Source organism: Caretta caretta, chromosome 24 (assembly GCF_965140235.1).
Source record: "Caretta caretta isolate rCarCar2 chromosome 24, rCarCar1.hap1, whole genome shotgun sequence".
Taxonomy (NCBI): domain Eukaryota; kingdom Metazoa; phylum Chordata; order Testudines; family Cheloniidae; genus Caretta; species Caretta caretta.
The window spans coordinates 286,405-310,049 of record NC_134229.1 but is presented as its reverse complement, the minus strand read 5'-3'; the positions used below and the strand labels follow the sequence as shown (position 1 = coordinate 310,049).

General features: G+C 41.0%; 1 protein-coding gene across 1 annotated transcript in view; it reads right to left on the bottom strand.

Annotated features, from left to right (window-relative positions):
- The window catches only part of ASH1L (ASH1 like histone lysine methyltransferase), a 154,975-nt gene that overhangs the window by 81,107 nt on the left and 50,223 nt on the right, over nucleotides 1-23,645 (bottom strand). The window contains exon 3 of the mRNA XM_048828935.2: nucleotides 9,690-14,385. Within this exon, the coding sequence (XP_048684892.2) occupies nucleotides 9,690-14,385 (4,696 nt within the window). The remainder of the gene's footprint in view (nucleotides 1-9,689; nucleotides 14,386-23,645) is intronic.

Sequence of the window (23,645 nt, the reverse complement as noted above, 5' to 3'; positions counted from 1 at the left end):
GCAACTATAGATACAGAATGATGGGGTCTAAATTAGCTATTACCACTCAAGAAAGAAATCTTGGAGTCATCATGGATAGTTCTCTGAAAACATCTGCTCAATGTGCAGTGACAGCAAAAAAAACTAACTGAATGTTAGGAACCATTAGGAAAGGGATAGATAAGAAGACAGAAAATACCATAATTGCCACTATCAATATCCACGTTATGACCACACCTCGAACACTACCTGCAGTTCTGGTGACCTCATCTCAAAAAAGATATTTTAGAATTGGAAAAGGTGAAGATCGGACAATAAAAATTATCAGAGGTATAGAACAGCTTCCATATGGAACACGTGCGTGTTTTATACACCAGACTATGGCTTACAAACCTCAAACTTAACTAGGCATGATAGAAAAAGCAGATTCTCCTTTTGATGAATAGATAGTGAAAGTACTTTTGGATGCAGTTTTCTTCCAGGAACAGATTAATCATAAAAGTGTCTTAATCAGATTAGAGTATATTTAACAAACTACAAAGACTGTGAACAAATGGTTTATTTTTAACAAAGGGAGTTTTCTAAATAACATTATGCCTTAAAATAATATCCAGAAAAGAGATAAATTCAGAACTTTTTAAAAAGAGGCATAAGAGCAATACAATAGCTGTGACCAGATTGTTCAATTTAGGAAAATAACAAACCAAATGCACAGCTGGATGTCACTTGTGGACAACTCAATTTCTTAAGGAATTAGGGAGGACACTAGGAGAAACTGTGTTGATGAAAAGGTGCTAGGCCTGGTCTCAGGCCCACTGTGAAACCCAGTTAGACTTGTACTCATGCATCCTCTGGCCTGACCTACCTTATTGGCACCTCACTCGTCTGACAAATCCAGACGCCAAAACAAACAGCAGGGGGTCAACTGTCAAAAGCAGAAGCTGGCAGCACGAAGATGATGACAAGGAGACCAGAATTTGCTCTTTGTAAAGAGGCAGGCCAGCACGTGTGTGCAAGCAGGGAGAGAGTATGAACCTTTCTGCCCCTTGAGAGGGGCATGTTTGTCTTCCAACTGTCATCAGGGTGGGAGTTAGACTGGGACAGATTAGAAGAAAACCTTATTTTAGAGAGGTGAAAACAAAATGGGGAAATAAAGAGGGGATGGCGCTTGTGGTAAAGGAGATTGGGGGCCCTCATTTTAAATATACTCTTCCTCAATATCTCAGGCCAGAGTTCTAAGGATCAGTATATTCTTCTGGATCCTAAAGTTTCAGTGAGGTATCAAGTAGACAACAGACGGGCTGTTCGCTCTTCTATGATGCAAAGTAACCCTACAGAGGCTCTCTACAAGGAACACTAGAAGACTATGTACATCTTGCTGGAAGTTAGCCCAAAGCACAATCATCTGGCTTACTTACATAACTTTATTGCAATGCATTCCCAGCTGTTAGGAACTGATGCGCAAGTGGTATCGCTAACAGTATGTCTACACTGCAGTTAGACACCCCCATGCCAGCTGACTCAGACTCACAGGGCTCAGGCTATGGGGAAGTTTAACTGTGGAGCAGGCTTGGGCTGCAGCCTGAGCTCTGGGACCCTCCCACTTTGCAGGGTCCTAGAGCCTGATCTTAGCTTGAACCTGAACATCTACACCACAATTAAATAGCTCCTTAGCCCAGGTCAGCTGTGGGTTTCTAACTGCAGTGTACACATACCCTGAAATGAGAACATGGGGGCTTTGAATAATTAGGGCATGTCTACACTGCAATGTAAGCCCATGGTTTGAACTCAGGCTCAAGCCCAGCCCCCCTTCTCTCTATATGCAAATCATGCTAACCCAGGACTTGGACCCAGAGTACCAGGATCCCACAGGAGCTGAAGGTCCAAGACTGAGTCAAGCCAGGATCCAGAGTTCAATTCCTATTGCTTAGTAGTGTAGACTTGTGCTCTGGGAGTCCAGCAAAAGTATCCCAAAATCCCACTTTCTTTGTTCTGTGGACATTCACGTTTGGTGGACAGTCAAGTTTTCCCGCACTGCACCATAAAAAAAGAAACAGAATGGCCCCATTTTGGAAAGGTGCTAGGAAGTTTGGGATATGAGTGGTTGGACTCGGGCCCACATAAATCAGTGTAGACACTGAGTCCCCAGTTGGGACGTAGGGTTCAACAACTCCTAATCTGAGGTTACAAATTAGTATAGACACTCAAATCCTAGATTAACAAACCCAAGATCTGCTAACTTGAGTTTTACTAACCCGAAGGTTTATACTGCAGTGTAGACATACCCTTAGGGTCTGGCATACCCCACAAAGGGTCCGAGAGCCCAGGCTCCAGCCAGAGTGTTTACACCGCAATTTTACAGCCCAGTAGCCCAAGTCCCACAAGCCCGACTCAGATAACATGGGCCAGCTGTGGGTGTTTGACTGCAGTGGAGACACAGCCTTACTGTCCAAGCCATACTCTAGTCTTGTCATTTAAAGGTGAACTGCAAAGGACTGGTGATTTTTGAGTTAGTATGGGTTTATGTGCTGAATGTTTCTGCTAACCACAGAAAGAAAGCAGTGTATAACAAAAAGCTTTAACTTACCTTTTGAAAACTTCTTTTTATCCTCTGTGAAATCCTGACACTTCCTGGTTTACTAGTTGTCCCAGAATGCATGTATCTGTGATGCCACTGATACTAGATATCCTATAAGACTTATGGTATCAGTAACATCCCAGAATGATGAAAACACCTGTTAATAGCTTCAAAGGATGGACACAAACCTTGTATGATTGATGAAAAGACTATTCCAGTAGGAATTACACCATATGGAGTGGACAGTCTAAAATACAATATTGTGGTTGGCCCCAATGACCATTTACTACAATTTTAGAAGGCATTCCCTGCTATTATTCTCACTTCCTACCAGTCATTTTAACTGCTCTGATTCAATCTTCTCTCCACTGTGGCACATAATTTACATCTGCTTTAATAAAATGAACTCCCTTTACTGTACCAGAGGTTTTCCCTTCCTTCCACCTTATTGTCTCTAAAGTGTACTGTATACAAATCTGAGCTTTTTATGAATACTTGGTGTTTCAGTATCATACTCCTGTGATGGTAAAAAAGGCAAAAGCAACATGAAACTGACACTGATCTTTTCATAAAACTCTGATTATGGAGCTTGTTCCTAGATGCAGTTCTTAAGGCCTTTGCTGTCTCACACTGCTGATATGCAGCACTAGAAGCTTCTTGTGAATGAGCTGAATGCTGAGCTAAAAGCTGGTTCAACAATAAAAACAGCTGGTTCCAATTGTGGGAAATACACTTACTGAAAGCAATACATTTAATCTGACTCACCAATTATATGCACTACAAGACAGAGGGTGATTCAGAGCCTGCACCAGCAGGTTTTAACCTAAAATGTCTCTACTTTTCCTCTAATTAGACTGTTTCTCATAAAACCCAAGTCAGATCATTCACCATAATGGAATTCCTCAGGAAATTCCCAGAACTGCACTAACTACCACAACTAGTTTTCTACTCCTCATATTTAAACTTAACCCCTTGATGACTTAGCATTTTGGAGCTTTCTTCATAAATAGCAGGAAGAGCTACATAAGGTTAGTTCCTATGTAACTAAAATATTTTTAATAATCTGAAATATAGAGCTAGGAAAGTCACAATTATTATTATTACACATGAATACACTACCAATCATCATGGTATCTGGCATTTTACATGGGTTAAATTGGATCACTGAGTCATAACACAAACACGTGCTTCAAACAATTAATATAATTTACTCAGATATACTTTTTAAACAAACACAGAGACTAACAGCTAATCCTAATATAATTCCTGCAAGACAGCAACCCAGTGAGCTAAAATATAAAAAGATAAAAATATCCCCTATCATTGGCATGAAACACACACAATCATATTTCTATTGCCCTTTCTTTAAAAATTATTTTCCACGACTTAAGAACCAATGATGAGACACATCTATGCAACGAGCTTTGACTTTTGCTAGCCTAAGACTCCATTTGCTACCTTTTTCATTTTTTTTTTAAATTACCACAATTTTGTTCCTTGCTGGAGGCAGAAAAGGAAGCACTTCTATACTGCATAGCACAGTATTCAAAAGACAAGAATCAACAATATTAAAGTTGCCTGTGCAACCTTAACTCTGCCCTCCATATATATGTATTACAATGTAGTCTTTTATTATAGGGATCACATATTACTTTTTCAACATATTATATGTGCAAGTAAGCAAGACTCCTTAAATGCACTCTCTCTTTCACTAATTGTGCAGAAGCGTGCACCACGGCATAGAAACTTTCTTTATCCTCAAAAAGAAAAGGAGTACTTGTGGCACCTCCACTCCATACGGCTAAATGCAGTGCCTTGCGTAATGACAGGTTTCAGAGTAACAGCCGTGTTAGTTTCAGAGTAACAGCCGTGTTAGTCTGTATTTGCAAAAAGAAAAGGAGTACTTGTAAGTACTCCTTTTCTTTTTGCGAATACAGACTAACACGGCTGTTACTCTGAAATCTTTCTTTATCCTAACATTTCAAGCTTCTGAGCAGCTTCAAACAGCCACCATTTTAAAAATTTCAACCTCCCAAACAAATGACTAGTTTTTTTCCTTTCAAATGTGGAATCCCGTCTCCACCCTCCCAAGTCCCATAATGGACAATATTCAGTCCTGAAGTTGTGACGGGTATAAGAGCTAATATTTTTGTCCCAGCAGAGCTAGAAATGAGAGCTTTATATCACTGGAAAGATGAAAATCTTCCCTTTCCAAAAAGAACAGGAGTACTTGTGGCACCTTAGAGACTAACAAATATATTTGAGCATAAGCTTTCGTGAGCATCCGATGAAGTGAGCTTATGTGCAAATAAATTTGTTAGTCTCTAAGGTGCCACAAGTACTCCTGTTCTTTTTGCGAATACAGACTAACACAGCTAACACTAACTTCCCTTTCCAGTGGCACACACAGCACTTTTATAGCTGTAGAAGGGCAAGATATACCAGATTTTGAAGTTATGATATTTTTATGTATAGAAAAGCTATGAAGTCATTAAAATAAGTTTATATAGTTTTTCACTTCCAGGGAGACTATATCATTTTACCCATAACTAAGGCAACTATCTTTTACAGGAGGAGGTATAAAAGAAATAGTTCCATTGACAATTTAAAAAACCTTAATGTCACTATCCCAACATGTGTTCTATATATACTTGTGTAGTAAATATTTAACTAAGTTATGATTAATCACTACTCTATTCCTTTACATGCTGTACCTGCTGATGCCTTTCTTCATATGAAAGCCAACTTTCTATTCCTGAAATACATGAGAAATCTAATTTGCCTCTTCCTGCCCATTGGCAATATTTCAGGCTGACTATATGCTACTTGGGCCTAACTGCATTCTCCATGACTCCTTCAAGAGGGAATCTCTTCCAGTACACCAGTTCATAATGGCGCTGCAAGGGCCCAATTACTTACACTATTCATAATGGCCTTTGCTGGTACATCTAAAGCTGTGATGTTCATTTCATTTTCAGGCAGCTGATTAGCGATGGTTGTAGCTTTAAGTGGATCCTGGATTCTGGAGAGACCAATCAAATGGATCCTTTGTTTAATCAGTTTTCCATTTTTACCTTAGAGACAGAAGTTTAGAACACACTGGAGCTCTTGGCATCTTGTGATGTTTACAAGCAGCTTCAAAAGAATGTCTGTCTGTTTGAGTAGTTTCTTGTTGGAAAACTTGAAAGGTTGCTCTAGCTAATATAACAGTCTCTGTTTTCTATCCAGTACTGGAAAACAAGGTGCTTTCTATCCCAGCACCTGAAGATGAGACATATCTTGTTTTTGTGCTTCTACATTTTCTCCAGATTAGAGATAATAAGGAGTTTAGCTTGAGGCAATCTTCTTTACAAGTTAAATTTACAGACATGTGGTCAACAAACACATTGTGACCACTGCTCTACCATCTAAAGTGGTACATCCAATCTGTTTATGTGGGTGCATCTACATCACCCATCACCGCACCTACATCAACTCACCAACCTATTAAAATTATTTGAGGGGGTCAGCAAACAAGGGGACAAGAGTGATCTATTCGACACAGTGTACTTGGACTTTCATAAAGTCTTTGACAAGGTCCTACACCAAAGGCTCTTAAGCAAAGTAGGCAGTCATGGGGTGAGAGGAAAGGTCCTCTCATGGACCAGTAACTGGTTAAAAGATAGAAAACAAATGTTAAGAATAAATGGTCAGTTTTCCATAGCGGAGAAAGGTAAATATCGAGGTCCCCCAAGGCTCTGTACTGGGACCTGTGCTCTTTAACATATTCATAAATAATCTGGAAAAAGGGGTAAAAAGTGAGGTGGCAAAGTTGGCAGACAATACTAAATTACTCAAAATAATTAAATCTAAAGCTTACTCTCAAAACTGGATGACTGGACAACAAAATGGCAGAAGAAATTCAATGTTAATAAATGCCAAGTAATGGACATTTGAAAAAATAATCCCAACTATACATCCAAAATGATGGGGTTTAAATTAGCAGGTACCACTTAAGAGAGATTTTGGAGTCATTGTGGATAGTTCTCTGAAAACATCTTCTCAATGTGCAGTGGCAGTCAAAAATGCTAACAATGTTAGGAACCATTAGAAAAGAGACAGATAATAAGACAGAAAATATCACCTGTAGGCAAAAACTTTTCACAAAGTGATCACTCCATATCTGATCTTTCAATATTCACCCTCAGAGTAACCCTGAACACCACCACCTTCAAAACCTAACTCTGGGAACTTAAGTTCATAATGCTGCTGGACACTAAAAACCATGGACTTAATGGGGACCCTGGTTTCATGGCTCATTACAATTATTGGTTAGTCTCTAAGGTGCCACAAGTACTCCTTTTCTTTTTACAATTATCTGTAACACACACCTGCCTGGTATCCCTTAATGGCTCACTTCAAGTCTCTTTTGCATAACAATCTAACCCTTATTGCCCACTCACCATCTCAAGTGACCTCCTACAAAGCTCATGCTCAAATAAATTGGTTAGTCTCTAAGGTGCCACAAGTACTCCTTTTCTTTTTGCGAATACAGACTAACATGGCTGCTACTCTGAAACCTTACCTACCTTGTGTCTCTCATATCCTGGAACCAACACGGCTACAACACCATTGTAAACAGGTTTGAAAATTGTAGTGTACACGTATATTCTGAACTGTAATTCAGTAAAAATGCCATCACGGGATTCTCTGTTTATTGTCTCATGTTAGCTTTCACTTCAACTTTGCTCAAGTTATAAGTAAAAAGATAGTTAGATAACTTATCAGTTATGCAAACCAACCTGGAATATTAATATTAAGATGTATTCTTCCTGATTCATGCATCACCATCATTATTACTGTTATCATTTTGCAATAGCATCTAGAGCAGGGGCGGGCAAACTTTTTGGCCTGAGGGCTACATCGGGTTTCCAAAATTGTATGGAGGGCTGGTTAGGGGAGGCTGTGTCTCCCCAAACAGCCAGGCATGGCCCAGTCCCCGCCTCCTATCTGACCCCCCCAACTTCTCGCCCCATGACGGTTCTCCCGGGACTCCTGCCCCATCCAACCCCCCCGTTCCCCGTCCCCTGACAGCCCCCCACTGGGACTCCTGCCCCATCCACCACCCCCTACTCCCTGTCCCTTGACCACCCCCGGACTCCCTACCCCTGACTGCCCCCCACTACCCCATCCAACCCCCCATCTCATTCCTGACTGCCCCCCCCCCGGGACCCCTGCCCCATCCAGGCCCCTGTTCTCCACCCTCTGACCGCTCCGACCCTTATCCATACCCCCGCCCCCTAACCACCACCCTGAACTCCCCTGCTCCCTATCCAACCCCCCCACCCCCACCCTCTGCCCCCTTACCTGGAGATACTTACCTGCCTGGAGCACCGATGGCTAGCGGCACTACAGCCGCACAGCCCTGAGCACGGGTCAGGCCACAGCTCTGCAACTGTGCTGCCCGGCCACGCAGAGCATTGTGCCAGTGGCACCCTGAGGCTGCGGGGAAGGGGGAACAGCGGGGGAGGGACTGGGGACTAGCCTTCCAGGCCAGGAGCTCAGGGGCCAGGCAGGAGGGTCCTGTGGGCTGGATGTGGCCCACGGGCTGTAGTGTGCCCACCTGTGGTCTAGAGGCCCCAGTCAGGCATCTAGGCTGCATTGTAGTAAGCACGGTAAACATGTAACCAAATGAAAGTCCCTGTCCCAAAGAGTTTACAATTTAAGGCTATGTCTACACTATGCATCTTTTGGCGACACAGCTGTGCCACTACAGCCATGCTGCTAAAAGATGCGCAGTGCAGTCGCTCTTTGTTGGCGGGAGAGAGCTCTCCTTCCAACAAAAAAATTCCACCCCCAACGAGAGGCGATAGCTTTGTCAGCAGGAGAGCTCTCCTGCTGACAAAGTGCTGTTCACACCGGCGCTTTTCGTCAGTAAAACTTTTGTCGTTCGGGGGGTGTTTTTAATCATATCCCTGAATGACAAAAGTTTTACCAACAGAAGTCCAGTGTAGACAACGCCTAAATATAATATGAGACACAACAGGTGGATACAAAAAACAGATGGAAGCACAAAGTAACCGAGACTTTATTATGATAAGCAGCAGTCAAAGCACACCAACTGCCTAGTCACGAGTAATAAAGATTCTGCAATGGAATTTAGTTAACAATTCTGTCGATGCACAGAGTATTAAAGAATCCAGCTGACTCTCCCATAACTGCATTGACTCTATAGTACCATGGAGAGTAAAACAGAAAAAAATATTTTATTTGGTTAAGCAAGTAGATATGATTTATGAACACAAAAGGATACAGGATCTGTTGTACAAAAAGGTACTAATTTTATATAGTTACTTTTCTGACTATTACCATACTTTAAAAACGGAACTGAGTTATTAAGAGTAAAGAAAAATCTGAACATTTTCTTACAGCATGGGGGCAAAAAAGCATATTACTGGCTAGCTCAAAACCAGCCAAATAAAATTTTACCAAATTAAACAAACACAAAAAAACCAACACACTTTACTTTTAGACTAGAATCAAGCACGAGAAATTTCAATCCAAAGAACTATTTCCCCAGAAAGTTAAAGTGATCAAAAATAGGAGCTTATAATGGAAGTGCATCCTTAATCATAATGATAGTATTGTTAAGCAAAACAGTAATAAAGGATTGTGTGAAATTCCACTTAGGTAATCTTGATGGTGTCTCCATGCATAAGACAGTACAATACACAGTTTCCAGTACTGTATAGGACAGTATTCCAAACCAGTGGAGATGCTCAAAGTGACAAACAGCATTTCAGAACCCCATTATACTGGCACACCTCTACCCAGATATAACATGACCCAATATAACACTAATTCGGATATAACATGGTAAAGCAGTGCTCCGGGGGGGCGTGGGGCTGCGCGCTCCGGTGGATCAAAGCAAGTTCGATATAATGTGGTTTCACCTATAACCCGGTAAGATTTTTTGGCTCCCAAGGACAGCGTTATATCGGGGTAGAGGTGTAGATTCCTAATATAGGAAAATTTTTATAAGCCAATGTAACTTTTGCCACCAAACCTTTTAAAAATATTTTATTAGATATGGAATACAATAATATAGTAATACCATCAACAAGAAGGGAGGTAGCATAAAAAGCTCTCCTACCTGACAGTGGCTGTAGTGCCTTTTCAATAGAAGGCAATGGGTCCTTTCTGAGAGGTCGGCTGAGTGAAGCCTCCTGTACACTGAAGAGTCCAGGGCCGTCAGTTAATTTTTTACGTCCACTAGTGCTGGTAGAGTTAGTGACTCTGCAGCTGCCTATTGCACTTGTGAAAAGATTTGTGTGTTCATCACTGGTAGCTGGCTCAGAGCTAGGGGTAAATCCTCCCAAGGACAGACCTGCAGAGTTTTCAGAACAGTCTATCTGTAATGGTGTCTGTAATCCCAACGCTAAGGAATTGGACTCCGAAGGCTCTCTCCTTACCCACTGTTCCTCTCTGCTTAGCAAACCCTTTGAAGGTGAAAGGTGTGGACAAGACATATGACATCTGTGTTTCTCTTTATGTTTATATCTCTCACCAATAGCCTCCTTCCCAAATCTGTAGCGCTTCAAGGATTCCAGGACTGTTCTGGAAGAGCTGTTAGCTGTTATAGTGTCCATGGAAACCTGTGGTTGCTCTGAAGAACGATGTTCTCTATGTTTATGACGATGTCTGTGTTTATGTTCAAGCATCCAGCCATAGGCCATTTCAGGTGGAACACTGGGGTAGGTGCTCATAGAGAGGAGTGGAGTCCTGCTAGTTGTGAGGAAGGCTTCTTGACGTAGAAGCTTATGCTTCTTCTTGTGGTATTTGGCAGGGTTAAGAAGCAAATGGCCTGTATGCATGTAAGAAGGTGGTGGCAGTGGGGTAGTAAAGGAAGGAGAAGGTGGTGGAGGATAAAGAGTTGGAGGATACCTTCCATAATAACCTAATCCTATTGGAGCAGCTGCAAGGGGAGAAGGAGAATAAGGCATGCCATAAGAGGGATAGAATCCAGTACTGGAAAGAGGAAAACTAAGACTATGCATGAAAGGCATTTCTGCCATAGCCTCCCGCATCTTGGGGGGTCTGCCTCTCTTCTTCTTTAAATCAGGTTTTCGAATGTAGTGCAAAGGATCTAAAGGAAACGTTGGATGAGTATAGAAGCTATTAAAGTTTATCCTAAAAATAGTAGGCAGTAGGTCTCGGGGTATAAAATGATGACTTCTGTGGGTTATTCTAATTTCACTCAAACGACTTATTAGTTCCTCTAACTCAGCAAGAAAATCAGGGTCTTGCCTACCTCGGAGCTGAGGATATTTCTTTTTCCTTTTTCGCTTCTGTCTTTTCATTTTGTCGTAGCTGAGGTAATCATGACCCCTACGCTTACATTTATGTTTATGTTTTTCTTTTAGGCTACTTAAAACTGTTGAGGTTTCAGGGGAAATGAGGGAAACATGTTCAAATGAATGTCTTTTCTTCTTCTGCCCACAGAATTTCTCTGCTCGGTCTGAAGTACTGTTATTATCTGTTCCTATTCCACTGTCACTGGGAACTGTCTCATCGCTGTGAGACTCACTAATTGGTGAAGGAGTGGCTTCCTTCAGAGATGTCAGTTCACTTAAGTGAGAAGGAGAGCTCGGCAATAAAGTAGGAGGAGATAATCTCCTCCTTCCTTTGGAGGCCTTTTTCATTGCAAGGGTCTGAACTACACTTCCTTGTCTGGAATGTATATGTAAATATGGCACTGAACTGGGCTCAACAAATCCTGCATCACTGCTGACAGGGCTCTGCCCCCCACTTGCTGCAGAAGACTGAGAGCACACTGGAGATGGAAGAACCTCTGAATTATTAGCTGCTGAAGGCAGCAAAGGAGGAAGTACTTGTCCCAGTATTGTCCCCGCTGTTTGCTGGGTAGTATTCTCAAGAACAGTTAAACTGGCAGAATTACTAGTTAAAATACCATTTAGGACAGCTTTAGGTTTCCTACCTCTTCTCTTTCCTATGTAAATGGTTCCTTTCTTGCTGACATTTATCTGCTGGCCTAATTTTGAACCAAATGTGGCAGCAAGAGTTGACACTGTATTGTGGAGTTTTGATTGCACTTTCCCTTTGTTATTTGGCTCCACTGTGCTAGAGAGGATTTGATTCAAAAGCTTTTTTCGCTTCAAAGTTTTCATTTTGTTTATTTTTCGGATAATTGTTTTCATTAATTGCCCATTACTTCTCTTGGTAACTTTTCTATCTGATTCTACCTCAACGTCTCTCATGCTACACAGAGTTTTCTGAGCTTCCTCTGGACCGCTGACCTGGTCCTTCCTCCCAAAAAAATCCCCACTACATTGCTGATCACTTTCAGATTCCATTTTGTTTGAATTATCTGTAGCAACAAAAGATGCCACAGACAGAATAGGTGGTTTCATTTTAACAGCTGATCTGATCTGTCTTTTAGGTCTCCCTCTCTTCTTAGGAAAAGTCTGTCCTGTTAAGCTTTGTTTTAGGGAGGGAATTTCTATCTCTGGCTGCAGAACAGGAGGCTCTTGCTCTTCCTTTGACTGCACTGAGAAGACTTTTGATGCTGGAATTTTTAGGGTTCTCTTTGGGGGACCTTCCAGCTGGGGCATCTCCTTTGATTTAGGCCTTCCTCTTTTGGGCTTATAAATTTCTGGTAAGATGTCACCTGACACACACACACTGGAGGGCTGTTTGTGAGTACTATAGAATTTTTGAGTCTGTTTGTCAGCTTCAGTTAACAGAGCAAGAGACTGTCCGCTGCTAGATTTGCTCAGTTTTGGCAACTGATGTTTGACAAATTCATGCTCTATAAATGAAGTTGACCCTATATTTTTCAAGAACTTAGCCTGCTCCAGACTACTGTTTGATAGTGCAGTGCATGAAATGTTTTTAAAAAGCTCTGACCTTTCTAATTCTAGACCCTTTGGAGGCCGACATATGTTTCTAGACACCACTTTAGTCCATCGTGGTTTCCTTCCTTTTCTTTTCTTTAAAGATTTTGACTGAGTAGCACTCAGGTCCTCAGCTCCTTGGCAAGGTTTCCCTGATGCAGTTATTGCACCAATCTTTAGAAACTGTTTGGTATTAAACAAACTTGTGAAGCTAACCACTGAAGAGGTGATTGTAGCATGAACATTTGATTCAGTTGTCAGACTGGTTTTTTTCCCTATGGAAGGATTAGTTCTTGTGGTGTCTGTGTGTGTGGCTTTTGAATCATTTAATTCTTTATCCACACCTTTAAAATCAGTGCTCAGACTGTGATTCGATGATCTATTCAGGTTCAGAAGTGTACTGTCAGAAGAAAACTGAGTCTTCCCAATCTGCTCAGAAATTCCTTCTAAGAGATCTGCTGTGGTGGTACTTATATGTGATGGATTTGAAGCTAACGGAGAGGAGGTTGCTGTGGGGCTCCTGTTTAAGGTAGTAACAGATACTGTGGGTGAGGGTGATGGGAGGTTTCCCTCTCCGACAGCACTAAATGGGGACTTTGCTGTAGATACATCTGAAGCTCCTCCTGTCCTGAAGTCTGGTGAAGTGCAATATACTGGAAGCTGCTTTTCATGCTTAGATGTTTCATAAGTCCCCTTTTCATTGCATTGGAAACTGTCCTGTTGAATACAGGTTCCTTCATTAAATATTTCTTTGTCTATACCAGCAACCTCTTTTCGAACTGAAATCTTTTCCAAGATATTGTCTTTATTCTGTCTTATAATATGTTTCTCAAAAGTTTTACTGCTGATATTATCTTTCAGTAAATCTGTAGTCTCATGGCTTTCAAGATTATTGAGGTTTGTACTGCAAGAAAGCTTGAAGGGCTCTGAGGCAGGACAGAGAGAATCAGCTTTCAGACTTCCAGAGTCCTTGTTAATCAATCCTGCTGAAGTGCCAATTCCCAGCAGTTTCTTCCCAGAGTCTTTGTTAACCAGTCCCACTGGGGTGCCAATCCCTAGCAGCTTCTTTCCAGAGTCTTTGTTAATCAATCCTGCTGGGGTGCTAATTCCCACCAGCTTCTTCCCCAACTCCTTGTTTACCAATCCCGATGGGGTAACAATCCCCAGCAGCTTCTTCCCCGACTCCTTGTTAATCAATCCCACTGGGGTGCCAATCCCCAATGACTTCTTCACCGGCTCCTTGTTAACCAATCCTGTTGGGGTGCCAATCCCTGGTGGTTTCTTCCCAGAGTCCTTATTAACTAATCCAGCCACAGAGTTAGTCACTGGCTGCTTCTTCCCAGAGTCCTTGTTAATTAATCCAGATGGAGTGCCAATCCCTGGTGGCCTCTTTCCAGAGTCCTTGTTAATCACTCCAGCTAAAGAGCCAATCCCTGGTGGCTTCTTCCCAGAGTCTTTGTTAACCAATATGGCTGCAGTGCCAGTCCCCAGTGGCTTCTTCCCTGAGTCCTTGTTAACCAATCCAGCAGCAATGCTAGTTCCTGGCAATTTCTTTACTAAGTCCTTGTTAACCAGTCCAGCTGCAGTTCCAGTTCCTGGTAGCTTCTTCCCAGAGTTTTTAACCAACCCAGATGCAGTTCCAGTTCCTGGCTTCTTCTGCTTTGTTTTGGAAGACTTTGAGGGGGGGCAAATTGCAATAAGTTGAGCCAATTTTTCTGTTACAGTTGTTGCTCCATTAATTTGTGCTCTATCCTTCAAGTCAGGATCACGGCTACCAACAAGAGTAGAAGGAGCTGACGTTACATAATCTGTCATTTCAGTGGGTAGTGGAGAAAGCTTCTTCGATACAGGACTTGTTTCTCCTTGTATGTCTTCCTCAGCACGGAATTCAACTGTTGCAATTTCTCCAGATTTCTTGCAAAACTTTGAAGGGTCCTAAAAGTTTAAATAAGAAAAATACTTTAGAAACCAAATAAAAACAAAAGTAAATTTTCTCTAATCATACTACCCTATAGTGTTGATGTAATTAATCACTGCTTGTTTGATTAGGGATCACTGTGAATGAGATGTTGCATCTCAATGGACTGTATCATTTTTAAAAGAACACATTTCAGTGGACATGTACAGGCTTTTATAAAACAACTATCACCCACACACCTTCGCAGCACCCAGTCCAAGTAATTTAATCTCTTCTACTGATTGGAATGGTGATGGGCTTTCATCACAGCAGATTGCTAACTGCGCTAAAATATACCAAACTGCATGGTGGTTTGTGCACTGGAAAAATGAGGACTACAGACTACCAAAATTATTTGCTGCTGTGGCTCAAACCATATTTGAAACCTAGTCTCTAGAGGTGAAAAGCTACGCTAATACAATAATCCATTACATCACTAAACCTTTTGGAGATGTTCCAGTAAATTAACCTTTTCCTTACAGAGGATTTTCATCTTTTATATACCACTTCCAATAGCGATCCTAGAAATGCATGAGATGTATTAACTTCTATTGGGAGCTGGGGGAGGAACGGACACTCATTCCTTATAATTATCAGGTAATGAAGTAGTAAGTACAAGGCTTGAAGAAACTTACCTGATACCTACTGGCCTGAGATTAAGCCTACTACCCAGGGTGAAAAATATTGGTGCTACCATGCCCACCCAACACTATCCTCCCTGACATTTAAATTAATACAAAAATTGTATACTGTTTATTTTTACTGTACTTAATTGACAATCAATTTTGTATTTAATAAATTTTACAAAACTAACTTGGGCTGGCCAAATAGCAGAAAAAATATTTGTTGAATATATTTAAATGTCACCATAATTCATTTAATATTATTTGGTGAACAGGAGGTGACAAGCAATAGAGCTGCTCAAATACTGCAAAACAAAATTGTTGAGATATACCAGTGATGTTAATTGAGTGTATTGTAATATATTAGCAGTGTCCTTTTTGACCAGTCTCACTTACTCCAGTCTCATGCTTTTGATAGATCTTCTTTCCCTTCCTGGCTTATGTTCTTATGTGGCTTCACCCACTGTTTTATGTATTCTTCAGCAGCCAAAATTTTGATTAAAAAAAGGAGTCTAAATTTAGGCTCCTATGTTCATGTAAAGTCAATGGGATTTGTGCTCCTAATTCACTTAAGCACTTTTGAAAATCCCATAACTAAGGCACCTATATACGGACTTGGTGTCAGGAGTAAGGCCCTCAGCCACATCTGCTCAGTATTCCTGATACCTTAATGAGCCAGCCAGGCTGCCTGATGGACCACTTTGCCTGATTGGCTGAGGAAGCCAGCAGGCCAGCTCTTAAACCTAAGAGCAGCAGCTATCCTCTGGCTGCTCAATGCACATGCCCATGGGTCTCTGCCTCCCAAAGCTTGTCTCTCCGAGCCTCCTCCTCCACATCTCTAGCCCAGACCCTGTTCTGCACCCAGGCTTGCTCCTATCTCAGAACCAGCTCTGCTTCTGCCATCACAGACTCCTGGTAATCCGGCTCTGACCCTCGGCTTTGATTATGACTCCACCTCAACCCCTGGCTCTTGCATTCGGGCTCTGACTTTGGTCCTGACCCTTGACTCTGATTCCTGACTTCAACTCTGTCTTGCCCCTTGTCTCTGGCACTTGGACTCTGACCATTAGGCCTAACTGCCTATGACCCAGTCCACTGACACTTGGGAGCCTAATTTCTGGCTCCTATTTTCAAAAATTTTAGCCAATAGTCTATTTCCTCTTTTCCGTCTCTCTTTTTCTCCATTCCTCCTATAGCTCTCTTTCTTTCCCTTTTGTTACGTTGTGGACTCTGACTCCTACCTGATATTTCATGTTTCTCCTTTCTTCTCCAATATCTCTTTACATGCTGTGCTTCTCTTTTCAAATGTATCCTATCAATCTCTTCCCTCTTACACCCACCCATGCTCCCATATATAGGGCTTGGAAGTTTTACTAGACAGTGAAATATTTGAGACCTCACTGTCTGGGGCAAAACCAAAATGAGAGGCAATCCCTGCCTCCCTAAACTGCTGGGATATGGAAATATACGAGAAATCTTACCAAGATACTGTCCCAGGACCCTGCTCAGTTTGCTTCATATTTTGTAAAAGTCTTTGGCTAGCAAGAGTGATAAATCGCAAACTCTCTGACCGTCAGAAGGGAGAAGGTGCACATTCTCACTCTCTCTCTATATATGCGTGTGTCCCTCCTTCAAACCCAGGGCTTCTTGTTTTCTTCAGAAAGGTGCCTCAGCTACACTACACTTCTCCCAACTCTCTCTTATAGATCCTGCTCCTCAGTGAATAGTTCCAGCGCTAGCCTCTACTGCGGTTCAACTCAGCTTTCTCAAGTAGCACTGTAGCAAAATTGATTTAATTCTTGTCAGTTTCACAAAACTGGAATATTTTCCAAAAAGGATCTGAACAGCAGCAGTGAAAATGGAGAAGGCTGATCAATTTTCATTTTGTTCCACGTTAAAAAGCTCTAAGTAGCAGTAAATACTTCATGTGTCTGTTGGCAGATTTAGGAAAACAGCATTGCACTTAGTTTACCCTCAGGTCACATTTGACAAGTTGTTTCAAACTATAAGAACTCGAACTGTCCTCTTCAAGTCAGGTACTAATTTGGACCAAGTCCCAAAGCATGTGCTCAGGTTTTGACTGCCTGCAATATATTCTTGGAGAAAGATGCAGATCAAACTAGTCTTTGATGGGATGGGTGGTCAAGATCTTGAAGCTTTGTTTTTAAATGAGCATAGATTCTGCAGAAATTGATGGCACTCACCCTGAAAAGCTTCTTCCTCATGCTGGGTGAGTGCATATTTCAAGCCCACAGACAATAACTGTCAAACGTGTAACATGTAACACGTGTGTGTGTGTGTGTGTGGAGAAATAAACTGAAACTACTGCTGAATTAAAGACAAGAGGTTGGAAGAAATCTGTATTTTTGCCTGCAACACGAGAAACCAGGCCTCTGTCCTAGTTTGGAAACCAAGTATTTTGAATTTTACAGTTCAAAAAAAAAAATCACTTAATCACAGGTACGTTAACAGAAAATATCTGGTTTAACAAACACGTTTTGGAAACCAATTTCATTTTGTTCATTGGATATCAAATAAAACAAATCCAGTTAACAGAGACATCTTGATATTGAGAATATTTTGTCTCCCTAGGAGCCTTCTATATCAATAGGCTGCTAGTGTAGTTACAAACCATTATGAAAGGCAACATTTATAACCTGGATCAACAGAACAGCTCTTTGTTTACCATATTCTCTAGAACAGGGGTGGCCAACCTGAGCCTGAGAAGGAGCCAGAATTTACCAATGTACATTGCCAAAGAGCCACAGTAATACGTCAGCAGCCCCCCCATCAGCTCCCCTCACCCCTGGCTCTTAGCACCTCCCACTCACCAGCAGCCCCCCCAATCATCACCTCCCCACACCTCCCGATCAGCTGTTTTGTGGCATGTAGGAGACTCTGTGGAGGAGGGGGAGGAGCGAGGGCATTGCAGACTCAAGGGAGGGGGCGGAGTGGGAGCAGGGCCTGTGGGAAAGCCAGGGGTTGAGCAGTGAGCACCCCCCTGGCACACTGGAAAGTTGGCACCTCTAGCTCCAGCCTCAGAGTCAGTGCCTATACAAGGAGGTACATATTAACTTCTGAAGAGCCGCATGTGGCTCCAGAGCCACAGGTTGGCCACCCCTGCTCTAGAATGTTAAATAATTGAGGGTTGGTGACATCAAGTGATTTATCTAAATAAAAATAAATCACTCACATGCTATTGTCTGACTGATTAACTTGCTGAACTATGTAAACAGTCAACTGAACTGCAAAGACAATATTTCACCACCTTTCTCCATTATCAATTACTTAGGAGCTCAGCCAATCAAAATATTTTGAATCCCTAAAGCTTCTTTACTGCAACAAGAGTGTCTGGTAGTCAAATAAAGCTAGGATTAAAAAAAATTAAATAATTCTGATCATTTAAAAAAGTGATTTCTAAAATGTTCCTAGATGAACCTGGGAATACTGCTGAAGTAATAAGGCTTTTCACTTCACAGATCTCTCAACATCAAAGGGAGTCCTCCTTCTGCTTATAAACATATACCATTACTAAGGTTTGAACAATTATCTATTTTTATGATTTAGTTTCTCATAACTCATTACTTATTTGTTTCACAGCACCCAAAAGTGTGGTAAATTGCCTTCCTGACACATAAAAACACACGGGTCCTGCCCTGAAATTCTTATAATTTGACTAAAGATGATGAACAAGGGCATGGGGAATGTGAGAGGAGGACAAGGGTTGCAATAGCAAGATTGTATGATTGCATAGGAAGTATTGCAACCATCTTAATGAATTTAATGTTGTCTTCTTTGAAGATATGTTTTAAACTGTTTAATTTATATTATAAAAGGTAGGAGTTTGTGTGTGAGCACTAGGGTTGAAGTGTGAGAGGGGCGTGGTGGGAAGGAGAAGTTGCAGGAGTGAGAGACAGGAGTGCCTAAAGGGAAGCTAAGTGAGAGGGAGGTGGAAATGGAATAGGAGGAAGGGAAGATTAATGAGAAACATAATAGATAAGAGATAGTGAGGTTGGGCACCTGAAGGGTCACAGTGATAGCAGAGGGGTGATGTAAAGGGGGACCAGCCACCAGTGACAATACAGCAAATGTGAAAAAGCATCCTGAGTTCAAAGATCTGGTAGCCTCAGTGGCTAGGATATTTTTAATCCTAGCTGCTTCTGGACTGACAGTCCAACCTCCTTCCCATTAACTACAGTTCCCTCATTTTAGAAGAGGGGACTGTAGGCAAGCTGCTGACAGCCCTTTGACCCTGGAATTCAAAAGTGATACATATAGCTGATAATAACTGGAGAACTAGATATTTTACTATTTTCAAATACTTCCTCCCATCAAAGGCTTTGGTCTTAATCATCACCTAAAACATATACAGATAATCTTTGGAGGCACAATTAGAGTTTCTGATTTTCCTGAAATGTTGCAGACTTTAACCTCTTCACTGCCCATCAATACTAAACCAAAGAAACTAGACTCATTTACCACTTCCTCCCACCTCTTGGTTGCAGACCTGTCTTCAAACTGCCTCCCAGGCTGTCTCTACATTGATAATTTAGGTAAGTCTTCCACTATTAATCCAGGATCAGTCCAACTCCAACAGTTCCAGCAATGTTGTGAATGCTAGTATAGACAAATAACCATGTCATCAAACATTGCTCAGAGTAGGTCAGACAACATGGCAGTATATATGTCTGTGGTCAGCCTACATTACATTTTTAGATCCTTGCTAGTACCTGTGGTAGATCACGGGTGGGAGAATTGTCTAAAATTCTCTGCATAGATTAGGCCCCAGTAGCTGAATGTCACTTTCCACAATGCTCACTGCCCTGCTGGCCCAAGAAGTGACTCCAGAAATCAAACAGTCTTCCACAAAGCAGCGATGTGTTCTTGATTAAAGTCCTTTCTAAAGCAAAAACCTGTTAGGTCAGATCCCTCCAGGCCCTCCTGTTTCAGAGGGTTGATGCCTCCAGGTACTACTCAGTTGTTTGCTTTGGAAGCTACTAGTGCTAGAGGGATTTTTGTAATATAGAGAACAGTTTGGCATTGAGCCCAGCTTTTCCATGGCAGCTGCAATCTTATGTAAATTGTACTGAGGCTTCACATTTCAGAGGAGCTTTTTTCCTTTGCACACACAGAATAGACAGCTGTGGGGGCAGCCATGATCTGTCTACAGCCTTGGAGACTAAACAAGGTGCCACTCTTATTTCCCAAAATAACAGTGTGGAAGCATATGCTCCCTTAAATGGAAAAGGAGTAATCCAAAGCTCACTTCTCTTGGTTTGACCAACCACACAGTAGTAGGGTGTGCTTTCAATGAGTAAAGCATTTTAAAGGTGCAATAGTTTGTTCGGTGAGGTTCACTGTCAGCCCTATAGATTTAGATCCAGACTATTGCTTTCCTTTTTTTTGTTTCTGCAGTTCTAAGCTGGCCCACATGCAGCTGATTTAGCATTTCACTTCCTCTTGTTGCATAATGTGGTTGAAAAGTCTGCACTGTTTTTAATGGATGCAAATAGGGATTTATAACTCAATGAAGTATTTCTTATTTTCCTGTTGATCTAACTAACATAAATTACCTAGGTATAATACTAAGGGTCTTTACTAAAGAGAGCTAACAGAAGACATTCACAGACAAACACCTTATCTTGGATGTCTTGTTTAGGGACTGCCATTTATGCCTATATGTTCTTCCCTTTTATTTTATTTTTAATAACTTTAAATCATGCTGAGATGTCCACACTGAAGCTGTCCAATAAGCATGCATGATTACCTAATACTAAACTACAGCAAGCAATGAAAATTAATTATACTTGATAAGAATAATATGTATGTTTACGTGAGGAGTGTAAGATTTAGGATACACTTAACTTCTCTTTCTTTACCAATAATTGCTCGAGTTTTGTAAATGACGTAACATTGTTCTTACTTAGCAACCACAACTGTTTTTTGAAACAAGTTTTTTGTTTTGGAATCTCTCTTCTCTCCCCCGCCTCAACTTTCGAAAGCCTTAAGTAAGTGCGATGAAGGGGCCACTAAATTATTAATAAAAGTTAAGAAGTAAGTGGCACTGCCCCATTAATTATTTGTATTATTGCAGCGCCTAAGAGTCCCCTGTGTTAGATGCTGTATAAACACAAAAACAAACGAAAAAAGGAAGATAGACAATAGCAGATTCTGGCTTGGTAAGTGTTGTAGGGAGGAGGGTTTTGGTTTTGTGGGAAACTGGTACACCTTCTATAGTGAAAGGCAGATGTATAGCTTGGATGGCCTCTGCTATTTTCTCGGAGACAGACTGACTAGAATAGTTAAGTGGGCATTAAACTAATAGTAAAAGTGGAGGGTAAAAAGACAGAGGATATGAGCATTCAGCACAAAAATACTGAGATGCTGAGAATAATATTAATCAAACAACCCAGGGACATGAAGAAAAAAAAAAATCTTTAACTGCCTATTCATCAAATTATAGGAGGCTGGGTAACAAACAAGATGAACTGGAATTGCTCATTTATGAGCATAAATTCACTCTAGTTGGTATTACTGAAATTTGAAGGGATGATTTGCATGATTGGAATGTTAAATAGTCCCTCTGCCATGTACACTGGCCAAACCGGACAGTCTCTATGCAAAAGAATAAATGGACACAAATCTGACATCAGGAATCATAACATTCAAAAACTGGTAGGAGAACACTTCAACCTCTCTGGCCACTCAGTAAAAGATTTAAGGGTGGCAATTTTGCAACAGAAAAGCTTCAAAACCAGACTCCAACAAGAAACTGCTGAGCTTGAATTAATATGCAAACTAGATACCATTAATTTGGGTTTGAATAGAGACTGAGAGTGGCTGGGTCATTACACATATTGAATCTATTTCCCTATGTTAAGTATCCTCACACCTTCTTGTCAACTGTCTAAATGGGCCATCTGGATTATCACTACAAAAGTTTTTTTTCTCCTGCTGATAATAGCTCATCTTAATTAATTAGCCTCTTACAGTTTGTATGGCAACTTCCACCTTCTCTGTATGTGTGTGTGTATATATCTATATCTATCTATCTTCTTACTATATGTTCCATTCTATGCATCCAATGAAGTGGGCTGTATCCCATGAAAGCTTATGCTCTAATAAATTTGTTAGTTTCTAAGGTGCCACAAGTACTCCTGTTTTTTTAGGTACAAGTGATCATGACTTGATCACATTTATAAAGTGCAAGGAGAATAAAATCCACATCAATAATATAAATACTTGGTGCTTTAATAGGGCCAATTTCACAAAGTTGAAAACAATTATAAGCCAAATCAGCTGGGAAGAAGAATTTAATCAGAAAAATATGACTGATAATTGAGAATAATTTAAGAACATTTTTTTATTAGATGCCCCAAAAGCCACAATCCCACAACTGAGGAAGAAGGCTCTGATGGTTAAAAAAACAACCTGGTTTAGAGGGGAAGTTAAGGCAGCTATAAAAAAAGACAGCTAGACTGATTAGATAGGAAAAAAACATGTGAAAGAAAAGGGAAGTTGATAGTAATGAATATAAACCAGAAGTCAGGAATTGTAGAAAACTGACAGGTAAAGCAAAAGGACATAAGCAGGAATCTATGGCCAGCAGAGTTAAGGACAATAAGAAGGAATTTTTAAAATATATTGGGAACAAAAAGAATCCTAAAAATGGTATTGGTCCATTACTAGATGGAAAAGGTAGAATTATCCATAATAATGTAGAAAAGGCAGCAGTATTCAATAAATATTTCTGTTCTGTATTTGGGGGAAAACAGAAGATCTCGTCTCATCATAGGGTGGTAACATTCTTTCCATTCCACTAGGATCTCCAGAAGACATTAAACAAAAACTAATAAAGTTAGATATTTTCAAATCAGCGGGTCCAGATAACTTGCACCCAAGAGTTTAAAAGAGCTGGTGGGCAGCTTGTTGGACAGTTGATGCTGATTTTCAGTAAGTCTCGCAGCACAGGGGAAAGTTCCACAAGACAGAAAGAAAGCTAGTGTTGTGCCGATATTTAGAAAGGGTAAATGGGATGACCCGGGTAATTATAGGCCTCTCAGCCTAACATCAATTCCTAGCAAGATAGTGGAGCAGCTGACATGAGACTTGATTACTAAAGATTTAAAGGGGGTAATGTAATTAATGAAAATCCATGTACGCTCATGGAAAATAGAGCCTTCAAACTAACCTGATACCTTTTTATCCTCCAAACTTGTGATTTCATCAAAAAAAGGTAACAGCGTTGACATAATATACTTACACTTCTGTACGGTGTTTGACTTGGGACCGCATGACATTTTGATTAAAAAACTAGAACATAAAATTAGCATGGCACATGTTAAATGGATTAAAAACTGGCTAACTGATAGGTCTCAAAATGCAATTGTAAACAGGGAATAGTCATCGAGCGGGTGTGCTTTCAGTGAGGTCCCAGAGGGATCATTTGTTGGCCCTATGCTATTTAACATTTATCAGTGACGTGGAAGAAAACATAAAATCATCACTGATAATGATTTCAGATTACAAAGATGGGGGAGTGGTAAATAATGAAGAGGACAAGTCACTAATGCAGAGCAATCCAGATCTCTTGGTAAACTGGTGCAAGCAAATAA